The 26,249-nt window shown below is 40.4% G+C and overlaps 2 protein-coding genes across 2 annotated transcripts in view; both read right to left on the bottom strand.

The window, feature by feature from the left end:
* Window positions 1-4,073: 4,073 nt before the first annotated feature.
* On the bottom strand, window positions 4,074-10,064 carry umps (uridine monophosphate synthetase). The gene is made up of 10 exons (XM_030757401.1): window positions 9,673-10,064; window positions 8,922-9,075; window positions 8,269-8,393; window positions 7,946-8,133; window positions 7,749-7,840; window positions 7,346-7,506; window positions 7,132-7,249; window positions 6,835-7,010; window positions 6,618-6,732; window positions 4,074-6,035 (listed from the first exon to the last, which is right to left on the bottom strand). Exons 1-10 carry the CDS (start codon window positions 9,820-9,822, stop codon window positions 5,857-5,859), a joined length of 1,458 nt encoding a protein of 485 aa, XP_030613261.1. The 5' UTR covers window positions 9,823-10,064; the 3' UTR covers window positions 4,074-5,856.
* Window positions 10,065-11,393: 1,329 nt separating this feature from the next.
* The window catches only part of fn1a (fibronectin 1a), a 32,026-nt gene continuing 17,170 nt past the window's right edge, over window positions 11,394-26,249 (bottom strand). Inside the window, exons 26-49 of the mRNA XM_030757780.1 lie at window positions 25,614-25,728; window positions 25,445-25,521; window positions 25,268-25,357; window positions 24,863-25,129; window positions 24,646-24,762; window positions 24,257-24,421; window positions 24,020-24,175; window positions 23,825-23,938; window positions 23,450-23,719; window positions 23,076-23,287; window positions 17,465-17,552; window positions 17,163-17,348; window positions 16,921-17,010; window positions 16,480-16,671; window positions 16,258-16,347; window positions 15,302-15,410; window positions 14,947-15,166; window positions 14,575-14,745; window positions 14,346-14,484; window positions 13,883-14,050; window positions 12,838-12,963; window positions 12,598-12,704; window positions 12,275-12,394; window positions 11,394-12,136 (exon numbers count right to left, since the gene is read on the bottom strand). Of these exons, the coding sequence (XP_030613640.1) occupies window positions 12,068-12,136; window positions 12,275-12,394; window positions 12,598-12,704; window positions 12,838-12,963; window positions 13,883-14,050; window positions 14,346-14,484; window positions 14,575-14,745; window positions 14,947-15,166; window positions 15,302-15,410; window positions 16,258-16,347; window positions 16,480-16,671; window positions 16,921-17,010; window positions 17,163-17,348; window positions 17,465-17,552; window positions 23,076-23,287; window positions 23,450-23,719; window positions 23,825-23,938; window positions 24,020-24,175; window positions 24,257-24,421; window positions 24,646-24,762; window positions 24,863-25,129; window positions 25,268-25,357; window positions 25,445-25,521; window positions 25,614-25,728 (3,458 nt within the window). The 3' untranslated portion in view covers window positions 11,394-12,067. The remainder of the gene's footprint in view (window positions 12,137-12,274; window positions 12,395-12,597; window positions 12,705-12,837; window positions 12,964-13,882; window positions 14,051-14,345; window positions 14,485-14,574; window positions 14,746-14,946; window positions 15,167-15,301; window positions 15,411-16,257; window positions 16,348-16,479; window positions 16,672-16,920; window positions 17,011-17,162; window positions 17,349-17,464; window positions 17,553-23,075; window positions 23,288-23,449; window positions 23,720-23,824; window positions 23,939-24,019; window positions 24,176-24,256; window positions 24,422-24,645; window positions 24,763-24,862; window positions 25,130-25,267; window positions 25,358-25,444; window positions 25,522-25,613; window positions 25,729-26,249) is intronic.

The raw sequence follows: 26,249 nt of genomic DNA, 5'->3' as shown, positions 1-26,249 counted from the left end.
TTTTGTTAAAGCATTTGTGGTTTTCGTTCTTTATTTGTTTGTCAGTTTGTGTTTGTCAGTTTTAAATTAGAATTAAATTAGAAAGTGTAAGTTTCCCTTCGATTAAGCAAAATAACTAGTGGATTAAAAAAAAAAAACAGCTTGTGTTTAAGTTCAAAATTGTATGCTCAGTATGAGAATATATAAGGAAAAAAATATATATTAGAATTGGGGTGGCTTAATAATGCATCATAGCATCTAAATGACAGATGGCTTCTATCAGATGTCTGCCATGTGTGTGGTTAATGTTTAGTCAATGGCTAACATAACATCCCATTAAACCCATCTCTCTGCTCTCTAGCGCTTGCCTGCGGTCTCACGTTATGACGTAAGAGATGGATGGTGATATACAGGCCCCCAATGGAAAACACGTTCTGTCATCATGAATGTGCCAGTGGGAAAATGATTATCAAAAAAGCACTAAAGGGAATTACAGAGGTCATCAACTCTGTAAATGTCAGCCTTTTCCATATGTACTGCTGTCATTCTGGGGGTAATTTAGGCAAACACACAAAGACAGGTACAGCCAATGACTAAAAAAAAAAAAAACAGTGAATGACAATTACTTGGACCTGCTCCCAGTGTCAGTTACCCGCGTTTGCCAGTAGTGATAGCGTGCCTCACTGACGGTGTTATTACTGGTCTGAACAGACAGGTGTGTCTGTTTAAGGCAGCTGGTTTTAACAGGACATATGGATTGATTTGAGTCTGGGATACATAGTCTTACTCTTACATCTTTTACTTTTTCAGTAAAAAAAAAAAAATAAATACATTACATTACATGTCAGATTTAAACTACAGAATCTATTATAGCATGAGTGATTTAAAATCCCTTTCTTTGCCTTTCTTTCTTTAGTCATTATAAACAGACATCAAAGCAACAAGAGTTTTTACCCTTCAAACTTTATGTGTTACTTCTGTAGTCAGGTAGTGAGTTAGTTCTAGGCAGACACTGCTTCCTTTAGAGCACTGGCTGCTGCCAGCTGTATGCAAATAAGACAATCTACCTATTCAGTGACATGTGCAACACACCTGGAGTTGCTAAAACAATGTTATCTCAGATGGAGTAAACGTCCTGGCTTCAACATTTCATGTATTTTTCTTTTATAAATGCTTGATACATTAATGAAGATTTTAGTTAACCACTCAGCTCACTATTCAGACGCATTACCTGGTCTTACCCATTTGGGACAAATGATTTAAAACATCTTGAATTGATTACAGGATGTTGTGAGAGCATACCACTTAAAAACAGCATTGACATTTGTCTAAGGCTTTCCAGTGATCTTCTTCTGTAGCTAAAAGTCATCATTGTGCCTTTTCCAGTTGCCAACCCGTACCTGCATAACGCGAGCCGAACGAACAAAACTTCATCTTCAGGTATTGTACGTGAGGCTCAACGTGAAGCAAATACGGACAAACGGGAAAAAGTCACACTGTAACGATGGTCCAGAGAGGGATGTGCTGGGCGCGAAACAGGTGGCTTCTTTGTTATCAACCTTTGAGGGAAGATTGGAAAAAGTTACAACACCAAGCAAAAAGTTGTATGAATGGATACTCTTAAATAGAACCAGTGAAAACCCTCAAAGCTTACCTTTGGAAGAAGCAAAGCAATAATAGGATGCGTAGCCTTAGACCTCACCTTTTATACCTCTACATGCTCTCTCTCTTTCTCTCTCTCACTCTTTTTCTTTCTCCACCCCTTGAAGTGGATCCTCGGGGCAGGCACAGACACCTGTCGCATGGTGCGTTACTCTGATCCAATATTGACATAAAGGGGGAGGGTTGTCTGTGTGTGTGTGTGTGTGTGTGTGTGTGTGTGTGTGTGTGTGTGTGTGTGTGTGTGTGTTGATGGGAGGTCACACCAAACACCCACACAAAATGAATTATTCTTACAAACGCCTTTTCTCCATCCAAAGCCCCCTCCCTCCTCTCCTCTGTGCCAGGCAACGACCTTTGTGCCTGCACTGAACTGTAAAAGGACTCATTGTAACGTAGCTACCTGCCGACCAGCTCAATTTGTCTCATTCAGTGTCTGTTTGGGAAGCATTTTCATATCATATGCCTTGCAAATAACCTGCTGCTGCGGCACACCTTGCTCTGTAACTTTGGGGTGGGGGAATTCACGAGTTGTGGAGGAAAAATGTTTGGTGTTTAAATTTTGTGTCATTAGCAGGAAAAGTCCACCTGGAGACATGAAGAAACATGTATATAATCTCCATATATATTTACCCAAACAGGAAACTGGAGAATCAAGACTTGAATTGGCATTGCTAAGTAACAGTGTTGGGAGTCGGTTCAGTGTGTAGAAGCTGCAGTAAAAGCAAGTTCATTTTGTCCTACTGGCCTTCATTTAAAATCAATAGATATTTTTATTAAAAAGTCAGTCCAGTTTGTGTGAATTTACAAACTATGATGCCAAGAAAAAAAAGTGGATAAAAATGATTTTGCATTACAATAAAGCTCCAACTCTGGCTCTGGAGCTCCATGCACATCACTTAACTGTGGTTACTGGCCCCACAGACCTGCTGAGGGTTTTTTCTCATGTTGTTTGTTGTCTCTCAATGCTCTTCTATTCACACAGCTTTCTTCTCACCACAGTGTAAAGGCAGATGGCTACCACTCGGAGGCTTCCTGTTAAAAGGGAGCTTTTTCTACCCTATGGCTTGCTCATAGAGAAGCGTTCATGTTCTCTAAATAATATTATAGGCTCTCTCCTATATGATATAAAGTGCTCTGATATATTCAAGTACAATTTGTTATGAAATGGTGCTATACAGATAAAATTAATGAGCTTGTCCATATAACTCCGACAGTGACAACAGACCAGTCAGAAGCCTTGTTACATTCTTGAATCAACCTTTTTTTGTTTGCTAATTTCATGTCTGTACATTAAAAGGAGGATCCTTAATTTTGATGTGGTCCAGCACTATTTGGAAAGCTAAAGGGACTGAAAATATAAACAGTAATCCTGTTGACATCACTAGATGTTTCTTTAATAAGGCTGCTTAACATTGATAGGCAATTTGCTTTAGAAAGTTGTGTATTTAAAATGTATCATTTAAAAAAAATCACATTAAGTTGCATTATGGGATTGCAGAACTCGGTCTTCTTGAAGCATGATCTTTAGGTTTATGAGGACCTCTTAGTACCTGCCACAAGTGGTTGAAGGAAGGACAACGGTGAACCGATTATAGGGTACCCAAAACTCATTAAGTGTGCAGGGAAAGTCCAGTCCCACAGAAGAGCTACTGCAGCACAACACAGTGAAACCCTTAACGCTGGTGTCACAATACATAGTGCGCATTAGCCTGCTGCATGTGTAGCACGGACTATTCCCCATGTAGTTATCTATTAAATGATAAAAGTGCCTACACTGGACATGTGAGACCTGGACAATGGAGGAATGGAAGAAGTTTGACAGTTCAATGAATTGTTTTCTTCTACATCACGTGGGTGGCCAGGTGACTTTGCATCGCAGCAGGTTGCATTATGGGAAAAGGGCAAGAAAAAAATGGTTTCTAAAAAGAAAAAATTCAAGAGATTGAGGTGTTATAGTGGCCTCCAAATTCCCCCCATTGTAATCTAAATGAACATCTGCAGGATTTTTCCTGGCTCAAAGTGGGCCTTTGCAAAGGGATTGTGCACATAACCACAAATAGGCAGCATATAGTTGAGAAAGAGTTGCTTACCTTTATAGATGTCTGTGCATTTTCCTTTTATTTCTGGCCATCGGATAAAAATATTTTCATACTTTCATTTTATGGGTCAGTAACTGAAAACTTACTTTAGAAAGAAAAAAAAAGAAAAAAGCTTTATGTGAATTTATTCTGGGGGAAAGCCAAAACTGGCGGGCGCCAAAATTTTTTGTATGCAGTAACCCTCATCTGTGTGAAGAACCAGAAAAACAAGTCAGGGCCAAAGCCCCACCTCCAACATAGAGGACAACAGATGGGGGCCTATGCATGTAAAGTAGCTTTAGGTGATCTGCCTTTAAAGTAACCAAAACACCCCAATGAAACCTGCAATATTTCATTCAGCTTAGTTGTATTTCTCAGCTTTTAATGGTTCAAGAGAAAGAGTTAAAGACAAAACACAAACAGCTCAGATTCTCATGAAACTCAGTGTTACCCTTGGCCTTGTTCAAGTATTTCTGATTGAAGTTTCTACAAACCTGAATTCTGTTCTGGCCAAAATACTTTGAAGTAAAAATTGTAAAAAAAAACAAAAAACTCTTCATCAAGTATCAGCTAAACTTTTGACTGTAAACAGGTGATATACATCATTAATTTCCCAGAAATAGTTCTTCAGCCTTGCTTAATAAGATAGTGACTGTAATAATGATCATTCAGATCTTACAGTATGCTCAAAAAGAAATTCAGTGTGGTGTGAAAACCATCTGCACAGGTAAAAAGCATCAAAAGAACAAAACCACTGACTCAAATTTGAATCCCCTTTACTGCATGCAGCAGCCCTGCAGCTGCCATTGCTCCAGGGCATTGTCTGCACAATTTAGCTAATGTCCTTTGAAAGAAGTGTCACAAGTTTATATAAACATTATTTATTCTAAAATAAGGACGGCAGACAATAGATCTAATCAGGACCGGGATGAGCTCTGTTCAGCCTTCCCTCATCCTCATCCAAGTCACAGTAATCTGAGGTTACTAATCACCGTTTAACTGGTCCACAATTTTCCCCATGTTCTCGTTAAGGATCTGTATTCAATCAAGCAGATCAAAAATTATATCTAGGACACCTATAAATCCTACAAATTAAATATCACCCTTGAACAAAAGAATTAAATCATCAATCTGTGATCTGCACTGTGACTAGCTGCAAAAACCTGTTTGCTAGAAATACACCTACAGTACATACAGAAGCAAGCACATAATGCTCACACATTGTGAAGCTGTGAAGAAAAGACTGCTTGGCTTTTTCAGCAGTTAAAAAAGTTGCCTCACAGTATTTCTGCTGTTTGTGAACATCTATATTACTTGAAATATTATGTAATACCCATCCATCCATCCTGTTACACTTATCCAAGTCAGGGCCTCACAGGGCTTGGCGCCTATCCCAGCTGTCATAGGGTACACCTTGGAGAGATCTCCCCCATTGTAGGGCCATTGCAGAAAACCATTCACACTCACACCCACAGATTATTTAAATAGCACCAATTAACCTAACCCTATGCATGTTTTTAGACTGTGGGAGGAAATCAGAACCCACGCAAACAGGCAAATTGCACACAGAAGAACCCCTGCTGGTCTGCGAATTCAAACCCAGGAGGCAACAGTGATAACCACCACAACTAAATATTCTATCATTTTTAGCTAGCATTTTAGCAGTTACACAACAACATACAAGGGGATGGTGGCTTTGCGACAAAGAGAAAACTAGAAGATGTAATCTTTGTCGTATTCCTGCTGTACCACCAAACTATTTCAAGTGAATCTCCATTTGAAACTCTTTGCCTGGACATGACAAATTACCTCAATTCATTTTGAAAGAATTACATAAACCTGGACAGATAAATCACTGAGATTAGAAATCAGTTCACGTTGTCCAACATCTTAAAAGGAATGAATCAAAAACATTTAATGCAGCTTATTAACAGGTTTGAGAATGCATTTAAAGCAGCAGATCAACAGTAAAATGTGTATGACTCCTCCACACTCGTGCACATTTTGATGTGGCAGTGTAATGTCCAGATGGACATACATAACGTGATGCCATGTATACCATTACATGCTGCCTACTTTGCTTATCTGCAAAAGTCCTTATTAGAGTTGCACTTTGAAATTCAAATTACACAGTGATTTAAATGCCACTCTGGCCCACTCTCTTTACGTAAGCATCCCAGCCTGACTTTCTGTACAACTCTGCAGCTTCCACCCTATCAGAGGCCTCCAAAACACCTCGTCCCACTATGATGACATCAGAGCCTTTGTTGTAGATAACGTCCTCTGGAGTGCTGTACTGCTGGCCAAGCAAATCTCCTGTAAGGGAGGAGGGAGACAGAAGAAAAAAAATGGTTTAAATGAGAGGGGTGGGGGGGCTGTTAAGGACTTTGGAAGATTAGAGAAAACAAAAAAAACAAAAAAAACGGACTGGCAGTAATTGTATGTACTACAGCACCACCCACTGTTAAAAATGAGTCATGGCACTATAAAGAGAGCACAGTTAAAAAGCAGATCGTATGGTTGCCTGAAGTGTGGTTTGGCCCGAACTTTATAAAAAGCTGGAATGAGTTCACACAATAGTCTGACTCCCCTGATCGGGTATGGTACAGGTTTCACCTTCAGTGTTGCCCTATATACTTCAGGGTATTGAAGATAGTGTTTAATTAAAACAACAGAAAGTCACCCATTCATATGAATGGGTAAGTGTGTCCAACCTTTTGACAAGTACTGTATGTCTTTATCTTAATTAGGGTGGATTTGATATAAAAACATCTGCATTCACACTTCACTTTGAAGAACTTTCAAGTATGAATCTGAGAATACAAACGACAACAAAAAAGATAAACTTAACCAATGGCAAACAAAAGATCAAAGTTCAGTGAAAACAATCAAATTTACCTCCCGGCTGCATCTGCACCCCAGGGCTCATGTGGATGAACTCTGGCCTCTTTGTAATCTTAGAGCCACAGATAAACCCAATCACAAAGTCTGAGTGCTCCTCTGCCATTTGCAGCTATAAAAAGACACAAAGCAGAGCCAAACAGCTGTAAAGTGAAACAAACAAAAAACACATCTGAACAAATTTAGAAAAAGGCCTACACAGAAATGTGCTTACCACAGCCTTTGTGTATTCACCAGTAGCCAGCGATCCCTGGGAGCTCATCTGGGCTATGAGCAAACAGCCTCGGCCCAGAGGCTTTCCTACAGCACTCAGACCTTTCACAACTCCTGGCCCTGGCACTGCATGGGCGTTCACTATGTGGGACCATGATGAAATCTGGTACAAACCACCTGGAGAAAAGATACAAGCTCACAATGTTAGACTACTTTAGATATTAAAAAAAAAAAAAAAAGACAAATTTTAAGTCATTTTGAATTTACATGACCAAAACAAAGTGTGAAATCATCTCACCTTCATATTGATGCTTGACTGTGTTCCCGATGTCAGCGAACTTACGATCTTCAAATATAAGGAAGTTGTGTTTCTCTGCCAAGGCCTGCACTTTCTGAATAAAAGCTAATGTGTAGTCCTGTTAACACACATGGGAGGGAAAAAAAAAAAAGGATCAGCTTGTTTGTTACATGGGAAGGTTTGACAGGACAAATAAGAGTTGATTCCATCATACCTTGAGGATGTCTACGTGGGTCTTCAGCATGCAGATCTTTGGACCGAGAGATTCAGCCAGCTGGAGCAGCTCCTCGCTGCTGGTTACATCAGCAGACACACAAAGGTTGGACTGCTTCTCCTCCATAATCTTCAGCAGCTTTGATGTTAGAGGGTGAATATCTGCCGACAAAAAGGAAGAAATGACAATTTAAACTGTCACATGGTTTCAAGACAATGACAAAACAAAGAAATGCACTTTAATATCACATTCTGGACCAACAGTGGCACTCAACAAAAACGCCATCAGTCTGTTTCCAAAATGTTAACTAGGACTTGAATACAACCATCTATATATGCTGTACATTAATCCTTTCTTTAGCTTGACCAAAACTGTAAGGAATTTAAATTTTAAGACTACATACTTGGTAACTCAGCTCTTTCTGAATAACTCAGCTCCAGCTTCTGTTCCACACACGGCTTCTTGCTGGCAGGGCCGTCACTGCCATTCTTGGGGCTGAGAGAGTCAAGATGACTGTGTTACTTTACAGGTTAAGCTACACTTGTCATCTAAAAGGGAAAAAAAAAAAAAAAAAAAAAAAAAACCCCTCTAAAGCTGTACCTGAAAGTGTTATTGTCCTGGATGAAGTTGCGAACACTTTGGGCAGTTTGGGCGTCGATGCGTTCAGCTGCCTGCAGCACACTGAGCAGCTTGAACATGGAGATGATGGGATGGAGCTTGATTCCCTTTGAGGCCAACATCTCCACACCACCTTGCTCTCTGTCCATTAGTACGATCGCATCCGTCACCTTGAACAAAGAAACATTTAAAAACAAAAGGTTATTCTTGTGTACCGCTGCCCTTGTTGACATCATTACTATGATTACAAACCACCAGCATGAGTGTGATATTATTATCTTTTTTTGTAACATTTGATTCTGGACCTTCAGTCCCTCTTTGTAGAGCACTTCAGCAGTGTCCAGGATGCTGCTTCCACTAGTCACTGTGTCCTCAATGATCAGGCACGTATCCCCCTCACGAAACGACCCCTCCACCAGCCGTTTGGTTCCTTAAGCAGGGTTACAAAAGGGAGATTTATGAAAGAGAAACTTACAGTTATAATTAAACTCAACATTAACCAATAATATGTTCAACACTGCAAGCAAGAGCAAACAGGGGGCACTGCCTCCAGTTGCCCTTTCTCACATGTGAGGAGATGCAGGGTTATCACTGAGAAGACTTTCCTTGGTTTAGTTGAGGGTGGTGCCTGTTTAGAGCATGCAAGATGAAGATGCATACACTTTCTTGCTTTGCATTTTGTATTTTTAGTTTGTTTTACGCAGATTCTGTACTAAAGAACAGGGATCTTAGATGCAGTTTAATGTCCAGTCCAACGGTACTGGACATTTGCGTTTGCATATGCAACTCAGTGTCTGAAGGTTCAGGGCTGCAGTTCAAGAGTGAAAGCAGCTTTAGTGAAACTGAATAGTTTTTATATATATATATATATATATATATATATATATATATATATATATATATATATATATATATTCATTTATTTGTTTTTAAATCTGATCAGTTGATGGTGGCTCACCATAGTCTTTGGCCTCCTTTCGCCTGATGAGCATCGGCAGTTCATGTCTTGAGCAAATAATTGTGGCCAATGGCAAGGCTGTGTAAGGAACCCCACACACAGAATCGAACTGCAGCCCCTCTTCTTGCACTCGCTGGTAGATGAGACTTGACACCTGTAAATAAAAGATTGGGTCTGCTGTTACAAAAATGGCACAATTTAACGTGATGTGTTGCAGATGATCCATGTATAATAACATGTTAATTAAAAAATTTAAATGATCAGCTGTTTAAGGTTGAATTGTTTTAAATGTCTACCAAGTTGAGGCAATGGTCAGCTTTATCTTATCTTAAGTGACCTGAAGAAGAGCATGATTGCTTCAGATAGATTAAGTGTTGACAGTGTGTCAGAAAGCTGCTGATTCCTGTAATTATCAGTGAGGCTTGAGTGAATTACAAGCTGGTGAGGGCCTCCCTCACAGGTCCAGTGTTATACTAATCAGTTTTTTTTTTTTACAGCGTTATGTTATTTTGTCTGAATGGAGGGTTTAACTGAAAATCAATTAGTGTGACCGCTGGACTTTCTGACTTGAGATAAAAATAAACCCACGTGTGTAACAATATTACTTGGAATAAAGAGGAACTGACGAGTGGCTCTGCAACCACATTTGCCATTAATTAGTGCGTTTACACGATATTTCCTCTCTCCTCCACGACTTTAAGCTGTTTTGCAGTCGGTATGTTGTGCAGCCATGAAGGCAACACGTGCTTACCTGGTTCATCAGAGCAGGGTAGGACACGAGCACTCTCAGGTCGATATAAATAGGTGCCAGCAAACCACTCTTTAGTTTGTATTCTCCAAACTTTACCGCGTTCACGTCGTGGAGCTTCAAGATTAAACCGTCAATGGCAGCACTTTCCATTCTTTCTCTAACTCTTCTCTCCAACTTGCTGGCTCCTTTCCCGCTTCCTCACTTACAGCGACAGAATGAGAACTTCCGCTACAGCTTCTTCAGAATAAATCCGTCATGTGAACAAAACATAGGAGTATTTAATCTTTAAAAGTCAAATGGCATTTACCTCAGTAAGGACGCCTACTGGAATAGAAATACTCATTCTTTGTGAAAGCCACAATATGATGACTCGAATAAAAACACTGCGATAGACTCATGACCCGCCCCTCGCCCTATGGCAGCTGGGATAGGCTCCAGCACAAGCAGAAGAAGATGGATCGACGAATCAATAAGAAAGACACACGCCCTAACCGGAAGTTGTACCAACAGAACCGGTTACAGTGCTTCAAAATAAAAGCAGAGTCTTGCAACTTATCGCGATCCTATGTATTCAAAACAATTATCTCAAATCCCGTCTTCACACGTCATATAAAACCGAATTATTACTTAGATTTTTAGCTCTAAATGCTCTGAACCCCAAAAGGGTGCCTGCAACCCCACGGTTCCCTGATCCAAGGTTTTAATAAATAGCTGAAACTATACTGTGTGCTGACCAAACCAAATACAATGAAATTAACCATGTATGGTAAAAGTATATTGTTTAATCAGTCTGGGATGTCTACGTCACTGAGTCAAATGTTTGTTGTGATGTAGTATTGCACTGTTCAGCCCCCTTAAACTTTGCCCCACTTACATAATTGCTTCAATTATTTTTTAGTTTTGCTCAAAAATTAAATAAATAGATAAAAGTAACCAAATCTGACTCTTATTTAAACAATTACACCTAAACTGAAACCAGTAAACCCACTCTGGAGACTGACACTAAAATGAAAATAAAAATGAATGAAACACACTGTATAAAACTGTAATACTTCTGTTGTGTAGAGCATGTATGAATGTATTCAGTCTCACCAACAGGGATGTGTTTTTATCAGTTTATTAAAAAGATTCAGTCCACAGTAGTTCAGAGTCTGGCACCAACAACATAAAAACAAGTTAATCAAAAACAAAGTGTACACCCTAAAATAGCATTAAACAAAATGCCTGAATAACAAGGGATAAATAAATGATTGAAAAATTTAAAAACACTAAAAGGGTAATTCACTGGGAAATTATGGTCAATTGTCCAACTCTTTGTTGAATCAACAGTTAAATTTTTGGTCAGCTAGTTCTGGGTTTAAATTTTTTTATAGGTACTATAACACCTACTCATATTGATGATGACACACCACCTACATGGTGAATTCAAGACCAAATACAGTAATAACAGAAACAATAGCGCATCAAAAGTAACTGCTCATCTTTTAAAAGAAAGGCTGGTTTGAATTTTGTCATTTAAAAAGATCAGTTGCTCTTCAGAATAGCAGGACACTGACACAAACACAGGATACTTACAAGAGTGCGTTCTTTGTTTAAAAAAAAAAAAAAGAAAAAAAAAAAAAAAAAGGGAGTTACATTTCTTTACAAAGAATGCAAATTCACGGTAATAAAAACTGTCACAGCAGTTTTATTTAAATCTGACTGAGACCATCATTTCTGTCGAGGTCAGTAAAACTGAGACAGGAGCTAAAAAGTTATTTTGGGGGAACAATGAAAATACTGTATGGCTTTGAAATGGCCTTTGCGAAACAACCCTCCCTCTTTTTTTTTTCCTGATATGGAAGGATCCACAAAAACACATTCCACCATTACCTAAATGTATTCAAATATAACAGATATGGCAACATGTGGCTACAGATATCAGGGAACATTTAGAGATTTGCATAAATGCACTTTGCTTTGGAAAGAGGAATGCTGTGAAAAACACAATCACCAATACAACAGTAAAAATACACACAATACTGTTTCTGTGTGTGTGTGCATGAAAACAACACTTGGGGAACAAGAATTCAAGGTGATGAAGCAGCAGGATTTGTGCTCTGACAGATTTGTGTTTCTAAAGTTAACTTGATGAAGAAATCCCTGGTTCTGTTGAAGAAAAAAAGGATCAAAGCCCACATGAAAAGCTGGTACAGGTCTTTAAAAAAGGCACAAAGGTTGGAGTTAGGAAAGTGTTTGTAAGGCACTACAATTTGGCATGGTGAAAAAAAAGGCACAAATTTGATGAAAATCTCTTCTTTTCACAAAAGCAAGAGAAGACTTCCTTCTTGAAGTGATGCTGACACTGTTCGGGATCTCATCACTTTATCCTCCTTTACTCACGCTCCTTTCTTCTCTACTCTTGTGGGCTGTGAGCATCTGCAAGCAGCTCCGGCCTCAAACATTCAATCGGACACTGGATGTTCTGAGAACAGAAAATGACAAGTCAAAGGAAGAAGAAAAAGAAAAGAAAAACACATGCATATTTTATGGGTGGCAACTATATTTAATGAAATGAAAATCGTCATTAGAAAGAAGATTATTACTAGAAAAAGACACTGACCAGTTTGCTTAGAGCATTTTCTCTGTACCGATCAAAGACATCTGAGCGAACAGGTTGAAGGAGGTCAACCTCCATCTCAGTTTGTCCTCCTGGCCTCCTGCAGTTCTCACATCGCCAGCCCTAAAAGAGGGGAGAGGGAAATGGGAAACACACACACACACACACACACACACACACACACACACACACACACACACACACACACACACAGTGTGATCAGGAGGTCAACATCTTGCAGTTGTGATCTGAACAATGAAATACACACACTTTTTAAGATGATCTGTAAAGCAGCAGGACACAAGTTTCATTACATCTTTTCTTACCTGTAGTCCTCCATAGCAAGTACAGGTACAGATGGCACCCATGTATTCCTTCTGCCACTGGTTTCCAACCTGGTACATTTTTCCATCGTCATAACATGTCGACTCATCTGGAGAACATTAGTAATTTGTTAAAGATCAGCAGCATGAGAGTATTCTCATCGAGTTTAATAATTCTGTCCAACATCACACATACACTTTGTTACTTCAATCATACTGATGTGTTTACGAGTCAGTACTTACGAGGTTCACATTTGAATTCTCCCTTGCCGTTGCCCAGACAGGTGCAGCTCATCATGTGACCATTCTCGCCACGACGATCCCACTTTTCTCCAATAGGGTAGTTATTACCGTTATCATGGCACCACTCTGAAGAAGGGAGAGGTAGCAAACAGAGGGACAGACACGAAGGACAACAGGAGCAAAGGAACGACAAAAGAAATGGAAAAGGAAGAGATTTAAAAGAGGTATGACGCAGAGAGGGAGTGAATAGATGGATATATAAAAAAAAAAGAGAGAAGTTCATCAGTCTATGTCATGTCAGCCCAGTCACAAATAGTATTTATGCAGTGTGTATAAAACAAGGAAAAAAAAAAAAAAATCTGTAAAGTAGTACAAAAACTGAATACATCTGATCACATGCTGTTCAGAAAACACTAAGCCTCAGTGAGTCTTCCTGATTCCCAGTGTGAACACACAATATACAGATAAAGCAGTGATAAAGAACCTGCAGCTAATGGTCTCAGTTCCTGGTATTGTCATGTTAGCTTTGCACAGTTATGGACAACACAAATAACTGAGGGTGAGACTCAGTCACATGGATTAGCTTAATGTGAGCTTTTCACAGTTTGCAAAGACACAGCAGAGAGATCCACATGGGCAGACTATAGGCAGATTCATATATTATAAAATAATTTACTTTATGATTAACTTACATTGGAAATGCAATTTAACATAATTAAATGTGAGGCGAAAAAATTATATGCAAAGGTCTACCTGTCATTGCTGTGGCTGCCCATGAGGGTATTTTATTACTGCATGCTGCTGCCCATAGAACATGAACTGATTCTATGGTTTGTGAACCGTAGCTCAGGAATTTATAATGTACATCAAGGAAATTGGTATCAATTCATTTGTATAACTGAATTTCCATTTGCTGTGTATTTTTTTTAATCTCTCCCTCTTATAAATTCCTCTTGTTGAAAATCACACAGAATTATAATTGGACTTTAATTCCATGGTAGAGTTTTGCTAAAGCATGATGGGACAGAGTTAATAAGCCACTCACTGGATGAATCACACCTAAAATGACCACTGCCCAGCCCCAGGCAGCGGCACCACAGCTTGAAGCCCGTCTCTGACATGCGCTCCCACTCTGAGCCCACATCATGGTAGGTCTGTGTAAATGTGTCATAACACATATCTCGATTGGGGGTGATAGGAATTTCACCTGGAACTGAGGGACAGAAAAAAAACAAAAAACATTTCAAGCAAAATCAGCTGATTTGATTTTGGTCTGGTATCTTATGACAGAATGTTCAGCAGTGTTACCACTAAAACATTTGAAATAAATGTCTTTATTACTTGAGTTTATTAAATCTCTTTCCAAATAGTTTAAGTAACTCACGTTATTTATTTATAACACTCTGGTGTGCTTGTGCAGACATCAAACTCTGAATTTTTTTTTTTTTTAACTTATCAATTTACTATAATAAAAAAAGAAAAAAAAAAAAGAGTGTGGACTACTGTACCAGCATTGCCGACAGTTACAACTTCCTCCAAAACCTTCTCTTTAGCCCCGCCGCTCATGGCCTCCACAATGACATTATAGGAAGCTCCAGATGTCAGTCCAATCAGAGTGGCGCTGCTGGAAGTGCCAGGAAGGCGCATCTGTGTGGAGAAAGAAAGCAGCCGACTAAGGATCTTTCTCTCATATTAAAATCAGCTTGCACATTAAAGTTTGTGTATGTGTGTCTATACCAGGAAGCCTCCTTCCTCCAGGTGTGTGATGGGATTACAGGACACCTCATACTCTGTAGTGTGAGGAACGGGTTTCCAGGAGATGGTTGTAATGGTCTGTGCTTCTTGGGGAAACTCTGTTTCATTGTCAGGGAAACCAAATGCAAGACCTGGTAGAGGACCATCGCTCACCTAAAAAGGTCAAACAAAGTGTGTTGTATGAATATTAAAAGATCAGTGTGTAATGTATTAGCACCTTTTCTGAAATCAAAAACAAACTACATTGGATAACATTTGTTTTTACTATGATTTAATCACAGAAAGTTAATCTAATGAATTTTCACTGAAACAACATTAAGAGATAAATCAGCATGTAATTTAAGTCTCCCTCACCTTGACCAAGGGTACTCTGTTTCCATCAGGGCCTGTTACAGGAACATAAATTAGAGGTTCTTTAAGAGTAGGTCTCTGGCCTTCTTTGGGTCCACTGTAAGGGCCATGAAATCCATTATTGGGGTTCAGGCTCTGATACTCTGTATAGATGTGCTGACCCTGCTGCCCTGGCTGGTTCTGGCCACTAGTGCCAGCCAAGTGGACGTGGTTGGAGTCGAAACTGGACACACAAAAAAGAGGGATTAGAAAATGGAAGAAACCCAGAGGCGCACGTTAAGGTGCTCATTAGATGTTTTTCAACATAAAAATGACATGAGTTTTTAAATCACTTCAGTATGATTATGTCAATACTCACATTTTGTCATCAAAGGGCTCGGGAACATCCAGAATATCAGTGGTGGGGCGATGAGGAACAGGAAGCTGAGGCAGCTCAGGGACCAGTAGATGAGAATCTGGAGCTGGTTCTGATTGGATCAAAGACACATGTATGCTGGCTGTTAGACGCAAGCAAGGCCAGGCAAATGCATCAATTCACTAGAAGAGTTTTTAGTAGGTATCAACAGAAGCTGGCTCATACTGTATTCCTATTTAAATAGCATATAATATGGCATAGTTTAAACACTAATTCATTCTATAGTGTTCAAAAGAGCTTTCTTTGGTGGACAACTAAACCTAGATTGTCTGACAAGTAAAATAAGCATTAATTTCCCACATGAGAATTTTCCCAATGTATTTATATCAGTGCAATCGAAACAATATAAATGGCTTTAGTTTAGGGAAAGGCCAGCAGAGGGCAGCACAGTACAGCTCTCAAACAGCAAACTAACATGTAGCAATCATGACCGGTTTTATTTCTGTCTGAGAGAAGTTACTCTTAACTACAACAATCATGAAAAATGAGCATAATCAGTTTCAAGGCTCCCTCCATTACATCACCTGCAAGAGGGCAACATAAAAACAGCCTTTATGTTTTTATTTAATGGTATAATAACAAAGTCTTTGTAGAAATACTTATATGAGCTGAGTACATTATTCCACAACACCACTACTACATCATACCTTCAGCATGTCACATTTAATCTGAAAAAGGTCATGGGAACAATCCCCACCCTCACTGCAAGCACATGCAGCACTCTGTTTCTCCTAAGTGACACCACAAGTAAGAGGCTACTTTTTCACATTTAATATATTTAATATTTTAAACACAGAAACATCTGTAACTGAACTATAATGAAGAACATCCTCAATGTTAAAGATCTAAAGCTTGCTCTGGCCACTAAATGACCGCAGGTGGACGATATCTGCACTTACGGGTTCTGGCTTTTCCCACTAGCGACGTGCTTCTCAAAGCATTCTGCAAGGCTACGATCTTAATGACATATTCTGTTCCTGGTTTCAGACCTATTATCAAACAACAACAACAAAAAAAAATACATGACAAAAAATGTAAAATATTTGTTGCATGTTTAAAATGAATAAATTACCTCTATATTTACATACATACAGTAAACAGTAAATCTCATTCACACTTACCATTGATGGTAGCGAAGTGCTGGCCTGCGTGGGGTCTAGGGATGACCTCTTGAGGCAAACCACCAGCCTCTTCATAGGTGACATAATACCCTGTAACTCTTGGACTGCGTGACGGCTCCCACATGAAAGAAATGCTGTTAGGATTCAGGGAGGTGAAGCGAATATTTGTGGGTGGGATGACCAGCGGCTGAGCTAGAAGAGAGGCAACCAAGTTATTACTCAGAAAATATATTCAATATCTTTAGAGAAGCAGCAGATACAGTACTTTGCATTTCCTTTAGAATAGAATATGGTAAATCATACTAATAACAGTATCAGCTACTAATACACTTGAACACTTGAAGATGACATTAACAAGGTATAGTAAGCCTATAAATGTTATCAATGCAAATGTGTAATGTCAGAGTAATGTAACAGTAATGTATCCAGTTTATTGGTTACCTGTGGTTGCTGTGAGTGTGAGAGGTACACTGCGCCCATTTCCTTTCAGTGTATAGATGTTGATCTTATAGCTGGTGCCAGGCTCCAGACCTGGAGTATTGACACAGGCAAGTTAACGAGAGGCAGCATATTTTTGCATAAGTCTGCATGTGCAGAAACACTGAACTACAGTCCATGTTGTTTTTGTATTATTTCTATATCTGTGACTTCGGTTTTGTGCGTTTAAATTCTATTGTCTGTACCTGTAATCGTGTATGAGCGCAATTCAGGGCCAATGGTGTTTTGGATGGGTGTGTAGCCAGAAGAGAAGGAGGTGGGTGTGGCCTCAACCAGGAAACCAGAAATGGTCTCCGTCTTGGACCGCCATGTCAGGGTGATGGTGGAATCATTAACATCAGAGATGCGTACACGACGAGGGGGGCTGATATCTTGAGGTACAGGAGTGCCGAGAAAAAAGTATTAGTAAGAAGGACTAAAACCAGCAGAAACATCCATTTTTATGTAGAATATTACACATTTGTCAGTTTATAAGCCAGAAACTCACTTTCCAGGGTGGTGACCTCTCCCTGGACTGGCCTGCTGGTGAGAGAGTTCTTCAAGGCATAAACATGGACTTCATAGGTGGTTGCAATCTAATGGAGAAAAAAATATATATATATTGCTACATTCTCCACAAAGCTGAGCATAAATACAGATGCAGCCACCTAATGTTGCCGCATCCAGCCAGACGTCGGCCAGCTGAAGTCCAGCTCCCAGCTGGCCGACGTCCGGCTGTCGTCGGGCTGGAAGTCCCCCTCCTTCTCCTGGGCGTATCTACTTTCCAGCATGAACACACCCCTTTCCCTCAATTGTAGACTGTCACCAAAAGGTGGCGCCTTCTTAACAAAAACGTTGAGTTCTGTGATTCAAAAAGTTTTGGTGAAGTATCAAGTTTTGAAAACCTAAAATAGATGCCTAAAATTTTTGTCAGTATGACCTTTCACACATTTCCATTGCGAATCACCAAAAGATTCCTTTGTTTCACTTCATCTTTTAACTAAATAAGTAAATAAATACAGTAGGTTAAAAAAGAAGCGGTGCTGCGCTGAGCCAACCCGGTCTCACGGCAGTTCGTGCAGTAGTCACGAAATTTAATCTATTGATTCGTGCTCATGAACACGAATTCCCTCTTTTTTTCGTGTTACTCGGCACGACTTCTAACCTGCCTGAAATGCAGTGGGATAAAGTTCGTGCCTCTGAGCACGGCTTCTAAGCAGCAGTATAGTTTTTTTTTTTTTGTTTTGCCCCTGTCCCCCTTTTTTCCCCCCTTTTCTTTTGAACTGGAAGCTCAGAAGCTGAATTATGCCTTTAATTGCGATCCTTAACCGCCACTTTTCCTTTTGACATGAATTTCTCCTTGTTTCATTTAATGTGGGGTGCTGCTTATGGTTGTAACGATGACATTTGTGGGGCTTTTTATGTCTAAATTTATATTTACGTGTTTATGGTTAGTGCTATATTCGGTGTCCAATTTTTTCTGTGAGTTCCGTGGTCTGAAGCCGTTTTCCCTCTGTGTTAAATCCATGAACCAACGATGAATAAATAAATGAACTACAGTACCCATCACCCCATCGGCCGTAACCATGGTCACGCGTATTCCCGTTGCTGTCCAGCTAATTGCATTAGTTCACCCGCTTCGGGTGTTATCAGGTAATTACTGACTTTATTAGCGGTTTTCAGGCCTGTAAATATGGGCCAGCAAGGGCCGTCTGCACCTCGTAGGCAGTCGAGAAGGTAGTTATCGTTCTAACGGAGGATCACTGACAGAGAAGGACTACAGACGAAGGACTACAGAAGAAGGACTACAGAAGCCATGCTCGCTGACTTCCGGCGGATGCTGCAGTGTTCAGGTAAGAGGATTTCAATGGACAGCGTTTATATAGTGATATTATTACGGCAGTGAGTTCAATAAGCACTTGAAATTAGATTAATGTGGTGTAAGAGAGCGCTGATATCCCAACTCTGAGATGCATTTGTAGAGATTATTGCGGGTTTTGCCGTCTTTGAGACGCTAGCTTAAATTTTCTGTGCAAATGTTAGCGGATATCGTAGGAAAGCGTTCACTATTTAAACAATGTTATGACAGAAATATGAGCTTCTGGACTTACTAGTTAAGTAAAATGATTATTTTCAGCCACAGATTCCAAATAAATATCCCGATGAGCTTCAGTGCATCCATATTCAATATCTGCGAGTACAGTGCTTCATTTAATCTGCACTGAACTGACCCAGGGTTATCACAATGTAAAATAAAATGATACTGGTCTGAACACAGTTGCTGGATCAGGTGACCCTGAAGCCTCTCTTAGTTATGCTGCTATAGGCCTAGACTGCTGGGGAGGTTCCCGTGATTTCTTTATATTCACTGTAAACAAACCTTATATTAGCAAGTTTCTTATATTCAATATTTAAACAAAGAGCAGTCTGTTTATACTTCAGACTGCTGGCTTACTTACTTGTGTACTTTTTGATTATCATGTTTAAAGGTTTGTCATTGCTCACAGTGGCCTTGTATTCATTAGGCATTTCCAGAATAGTATCCAGCAGTTTCTTGTGAGCTGAGCTGAATCATTTTTCTTTTAATACATGTTTAACATTCACTTGAGTATTACTTGTTATACATAACTGTGGCTCTGAAACAAAGGCTTTCCTGAAGGAGAAGAAGAGAACCTTTAGATCAGGAAATAAGGAGGAGCTGAGAGCTGTGCAGAAGGATCACAGAAGGAAAATCAGGGATGGAAAAAACACCTACAGAAAGAAGATGGAGGACCAGCTACAGCAGAGTAACACCAGTGGAGTTTGGAGAAGCTTGAACTCAAGTTCAGGCCACAAACCAAGCCCACTCTGAGACTTAGAGTAGAGTGGGTGAACAACTTGGACCACTAGAACTACCAGCATTTTCACACTACTCCTTTTTCTACCAAGCGCCTCCAAATGGCAGTTTACATCTCATTAGGCCACCTTTTGTTATGTACACGGGGCCAGTAGATCGGAATGTGTGTGGGATGGGTGTGGGGGTGGGGATGGGTTACCACTGATGACCCAGGGTTGCCAGGTGTATAAAAAGCCAGGTCACAACACATATTTCACCTTTAATAAGAACAAATTTGTAATTGAGATCCCAGATTTGGAAGAGATGTTTTGTGTTCTCCGTGCTTCAGGTTCACAGCAGATGGAAGGAAACTCAAACAGCCACTAATGTAGCCTTTGTGCTGACTGTAGACTGAGGGATCTCTTCAAATTGTTGTATTCCTCCTCTTCCTCGTCACCCACTGCTTCAGATCTTGCTGTCACCATCAGACTGCAGCAGTTATGTTATTTAGCCATGAAACATGTCGTCACCCTCCCTTGATTTTTTTCAGGCTTTTCAGAAAACACAAAAAACTGAACCGAATGTTGAAAATTTAATTTAGACAAAAATAAAATTTTAAAAATGTCTTTGACCATTTTTTTAGGAGGGTGACGATAGATAACCTTGTTCAGCCTGTTTAGGAATGCACTGAGATCAATAACCTAATTTCCAACGCAGATCTGGAGAAACAGCAAAAACCAACGGGACCCCACACAGCCACAGATGCTGCTCCAGAGCTAGAAGTTCTAAACCATAAACACCAACCTGGGAAACTTGCTAAGTGTGACAGGTCCAACATAACCCCAGATACAGCCCAGCCACAGGGTGAACCAAATCTTTCAGATAATGACAACAGAGAACCAAACGCACCTCCCTCCTAAACTCACCAGCCTGCACCAACCTGACATTTCTCCTCCCTGAGTTAAATAGATGAATGGAAGTTAAGTGGTTACAAACATAAAAACCACGGGTCCACAGACAGGAGCAGTGAGCTGAAATCAACACAAAGCTACCTGAGAGGCTGTATTGAACTACTATATATAATTTAATCATTTGTCCTGACTGGTTTCACCTCAGATGTTCTTTCTCCTTTTGGTAGATTTCTCCCACCTCTGTTTTGATGCCAAGAAGAAGAAGAAGCTGCTTCAGAGAAGTGGGCTTCATGGTCTCAGTGCACAGCAACATGTGTTTTCACTGCCACAATCAAAACATTGAATAAAATCTATGTATTGTTGTTTGGAAACGTGTCATATTACTGCATGCTAAGGTGTGTTATTAAAGAAAAAAATGAGTTCTATATTTCTGGTTTGATGATATCCGAAGCTTTTGATTCAAAACGTTTATTTTCCACTGCACAAAATATTTACTGTTGCACATTTATTTCTCATAGGGATTTTTTTTTTCTTTCCATATTTCAGTCTCTGGTTCTTGAGAGTCATGGCTCTGTCTGGTCTCTGACAGAGATCCTTAAAAATATTATTGGAAAGTACCTATTAATTTTACTTTCAAACAGCTTTATGTGAATGTTATCTTTTCATTTATAATTTTTAATATATTGATCACAGTGTAGTGTACCGTAGAGGCATCCAAAAATGATGAGACTGGGCTGCTTGTGTGTGATTTGGAAGGTTTGTGTCTGTCTGTGACTCTGCAGAGGTTAAAGCTGTGATCCAGTCTCAGTCTCTGACTGAAGGTTGCTGAGACTCTGATTAGATACACAATGTGAAGTTCACAATTCTCTAAACAAATAAAATGGTAATGACAAACATGAACATCTGTACTTATTTCAGAGACATGAATGTTTACAAACATAATATTTATTTTAAGGATTGGACTTCATAAAGCGCACTGATGTTAGAGTGTGTGTTCATATTTAAATTATTTTGTAGGCTGAAATTGTAACGGTGGACCTGAGATGGTCCAGAGAAAGTAAACACATGTTAATTGGAATAATATCAACAACAGACTGAGACAGACAGCTGTGAAATGCGCACACAATGACGTCACCTCATTCACTGCTAGCTACACTGCTAGCTACATCGTATCATTCATGATCATCTATGTAAACAACGTTTAAAGAAGCCGCCACAGCTCTGCGGCTGTAACTGTTTCAAATCATATATTTTTGCTCGTTTGAACTCTGAGGATGTTTTTAAAACGGTCTTAAAAGGCTGTTTCTATGGTGGTTGTCACGGACGCCTCAGTAGCTTCTTAGGCTAACCTGGCGCGTCCGGTTCCTGCTGCTAGCTGTCTGCCGCAGGAAGGCTGCGTCCCATTTCAAAGAGCCGCCGCTCCGTCGTAACTGTGGCTCAAACACCACTTTATCCTTTAAGAAAAGGCCTTTTATAGCCATTTTGGTCGCAGTTTTGATTATAAAATAAAAGGGAAAATATAAACAAGCAAAAAGCTTAACATTGTGAAGACTTGGAAGAACAATGTGACACTGATGAGAGGATTAGGCTTCCCTGGTCATTGCCAGGCCAAACCGGCTGGTGATCAGAATTATTTTAATTATTTTTTTACCCAGTTTCGCTGGCGGTGCAGCGCTCACAGCCTGTCCGAGGTCCCGGGCTGAACTTCAAGCCCAGCCCGTCCCTCCAGACAATACTCACCGCTCCACTATAATGACCGCTTTACTCTCATCTTTCTATTGTTTTTAATGGACAGTTCCGCTTACAATTACAGTTCAATGATGTGAGGATCCTTGGTACAGTATACAGCGGGCTGCAAATGAATGCGCTTCCACTATTACTGCTCCTCCTGGTGGATAAACAAGACATTACCACCATTTTCCCCAAATGCTGCTTAGGGGCGTTCCCACCAGTGGCCGGAATTCCTACGTCATTAGCGGGGGATCGCGTTTAGGCCAAGGTTCGGCCACGAATCGGCCAAGGACCGGCCAAGGTCGCGTCACGGATCGGCCGGAAATTTTCAGTGGCTGCATCTGTATAGTGACTGAAGCTGCAATATTAATTGTTTATGCATGTGGATCCACAGGTATGAGTGTGCCTGTGAACGCCTTGTTAAAGTGTGTTTTTATTAGTGAGTGTACAAACACATGGGTATCTGTGTGTTACTGTAAATGCACTAAAGCTGGACCTATCCAGTTGACTAAATGCTTACAATTATTTTTAGGGCATAAACATTTACAAATTGTGCACAATTTAATCCGTCAGTGAGTGATGCCAATATTATCTGTGATGGGTTACCTATATGAAGCTTAAACCCAAGTTTAAGGCACTGTAAGTTCAATTCATTCACTCACCATGAGTCCAGAAATGTGTGCCTGAGTGGCGTCTGGGGCCAGGTTGATCTCTTTGGTGGGCCCACTCTTGTTCTTTGGGTTTACCACCACACGGTAGCCCGTGAGGCCTGTGAGGCCAGTTAGTCGATTTTCCTGACTGGGCATGTCCCAGCGCATGATGAAAGAAGTAGGGGTGACCTGGGAGAACTGGAGGTTAGTTGGAGGAGAGATTGCTGTAAGGAGGGGAAAAAAAAAAAGAAAAGAGGTTAGTGGAAAAAGAGGAAACCTGGGTTTTCACTTGAATTCTTTTGCATGGTTCCTGGCGTTTCACATTTCACAGAACTGGAATCTTTTGTTGAAAAGTTGTAACATTGAATATAAATTTCTTTCCCTACCTGTAGCTTGTGTCCCGACCAGCGGTGTACTGGCTGTGTCATCGTATAAAGCGATGACCTTGATGGTGTATTCGGTACCGGGCTGGAGACCATAGATGACAGTCGACTCAGCGTCTCCTCTCGGAGCAGGAAGCAACTCTCTCTCACCCTCCTCAGAACTTGAATATAGCACCCGATAAGAGGTAACAGTTCCCTCGGGACTGTCCCAGGTGATCCGCAGTGAGGTTGAGTCAATATCTGCGAAGGTCAGGTCCTTGGGGCGGTCTACATCTAAAAGTAAGGAGAAAGGAAAAAAAAAAAAAAAGGAGGATGAGACGCTAGAATAGGAAACCGGTTGTTTTTTCAGCTTCAAATTTTCACAAGGCAAACCCTTACTTGTTAAAGCAGTCACCACCTGTGGAGAGCTCTCTCCATCTTGCCCTTGAGCATACACACTGAAAGTATATTCTGATGTAGGCATCAGGCCTGAGAAAGTAAACTCTGTCTGGTCTGGAAAAGAGAAGAAAAGCAACATTAAAATGGCTTAAAGTTTACAGGTAAACTTCAACACACTGAATTTGAAAACCATACCTGGAGCCACCACCTCAGTAAAAGATGGTCCCTGTCCATTTCTGGGGGCCCCAGTCACCCTGTAACCCTTGATCGGACCCTCGGCAGGGCTCCACCTAACTGTGATGCTGTCGTCATTCACATCTGTCACCTCCATTTCAGAGGGAGAGTCGACCCCTAAGAGAGGAGAAAGCAGGGTTTAAGAGGAGAACGAGCCCAAGCAATTACAAAAAAATGGTCACACTGTGCACTCTGTACCTGTCTTATGAGTGACATAGATTGGAATGCTGGATGCAGGGCTATCTCCTCTACCAGTCACAGCATAGACAGTAACAGTGTAATCAGTGCCAGGCTTCAAGTTGGTGATTGTGGCAGTGGACTGAGAGCCAGGAACTGTGAACTCCTTAGGATTACTGTGACCACCTGGAGAAAGAGGGACAGAAATAAGAAATAGAAATATGCTGAAATATGCTAGTAATTATTACAAGATTATTACAGGTCTTTTAGGCAAGACTTTCCTTTTGCAAGTGCAGCATTTAGACAAAAAAAATGAATAATAAAATGCAAAAAGGAATATTATAGCCACAAAAAAATATGCAGTTTATAGCACAAGCTGTTGATCAACCTATTATCCACTCTGAGTCTACCTGACTCTCCATGGGTGATCCTATAGTAGCGCACAGTAACTGGTGGAGCGGCCCAGCGGACAGTGATGCTCGTAGGGGTTGAGTCTAGCACTTCCAGGTCCGTGGGTGCATCAGAGACTGGAGTAAGAAAAAGAAGCCAGAAACAAAAATAAATACATAACCAACACTTTGGTGACAACATTGTGAGTGGATAAAGCATTAAAAGTAGCATTCATACTTGTTTTCTGTGTCCCACTAAGCGGCAGGCTCTCTTGTATCCCGCTCACTGCAAAGATGTTGACCAAGTACTCTGTGTCTGGATGGAGTCCTGTCAGAGTGAAGTGGTTCCTGGAGGGGGGCAGCCTCTCATCTTTGGACCTCCCACCGCTTACCATCTGGTAACGAATGCGGTAGCCAGTGATTTTACTCTGGGGAGCGTACCAGTGGATGGTAAAGGAGTTGGTCATGATCTCAGAGAACCGCAGACCGACTGGTGAATCCAGAGCTGAAGTAGGTTGGGACATAAACCAAGGAGGATAAAGATCACTTACACTTTTTGCTGCAGCAAATGATTTCATGTGCTCTTAAAGATAAGGGTTGCTGATTCCAGACTGATGTAATATCGCTCTTAAGAAAGAATCACCTGTTTTCTGGGTGCCAACAAGGGGTGAGCTCTCCCGTTGCTCATAAACACACACCACGCTCACCAGATACTCTGTGTTGGGCAGCAAATCTGGGGACGGCAAAGACAACAAGAATATGAATGTAGCCATTTCGGTGGCTGTACCTGACTTTGTTATTTATTATTACTACAACTTACTTCTTAGCACCACACTGTTAGTCGTGCCTCCAACGCTGGTCTCTGTAATCTCATCTTCGTCATCAATGGGGTGATACCTGAATAATATAGAGACCAACATTAAGGAATAATTTCTGCAGCTGCTTTTTTTTTTTTTTGCTTCAAGAACATTTTATGTTTCTTCACATACCTGATTAGGAAACTGTTAATGTCAGCACTGTTTGGGACTTGGGGAGAGACCCAGGTGACTTCTATACTGTCTGGCCCAACCTGGCCAAAGCCTAAATTAGTGGGGGCTGGCACAGCTGTAGGAAAGACAGAGCAGACTGTTAGATTTATAAGATTTCTTATTGGTCATAAAACAGGATTTAATAATTCCATGAAAGGAGGCAAGAGAAAAAAAAGACTAACATAATGGAACAACTACAAGAGAAAGTGAAATATTTACACAACCATCTCTTAAACGAAGAGTCTCCGATTTATTTGTGTGTGCGTGTAAATCATTTTCTGAAGTTTTACAACATCTTAAAACTGGGAGAACAAGCTTTGTATGTACTGGGGGTGGGGGGTGGGGGGCAAAGTGAACCTGAGTATGATAAAACCTCTCAACTAAAACCAGATGGTCCACGCGTACACAGACACACAGAGGGTTATTAAACTGACAACAAAGCATGCAAAGCAATTACATCAGCAACCTAAAGGTTTATGTTAAGGGTTAATGAGAACCTTATTACATTATATAATATAAACACACACACACACACAGACAGACACACAGTATAACCTGCTGCTGAATTCATACTAAATACGTGTATGACAGTTTAGT

The sequence above is a fragment of the Archocentrus centrarchus genome, chromosome 21 (genome assembly GCF_007364275.1).
Source record: "Archocentrus centrarchus isolate MPI-CPG fArcCen1 chromosome 21, fArcCen1, whole genome shotgun sequence".
Taxonomy (NCBI): Eukaryota; Metazoa; Chordata; class Actinopteri; order Cichliformes; family Cichlidae; genus Archocentrus; species Archocentrus centrarchus.
The sequence above is the reverse complement of the archived record's forward strand: the minus strand, read 5'-3'. Positions and strand labels throughout refer to the sequence as shown.

What these genes read in the sequence shown, in the direction of transcription:
- umps (XM_030757401.1), bottom strand. Translation starts at nt 9,822, where the DNA reads ATGGAAAGTGCTGCCATTGACGGTTTAATCTTGAAGCTCCACGACGTG. An exon ending in AAAGGAGGCCAAAGACTATG is followed by an intron (nt 8,394 to 8,921) that starts GTGAGCCACCAT and finishes ACCCTGCTTAAG; the next exon opens with GAACCAAACGGCTGGTGGAG. An exon ending in TCTACAAAGAGGGACTGAAG is followed by an intron (nt 8,134 to 8,268) that starts GTCCAGAATCAA and finishes TCTTTGTTCAAG; the next exon opens with GTGACGGATGCGATCGTACT.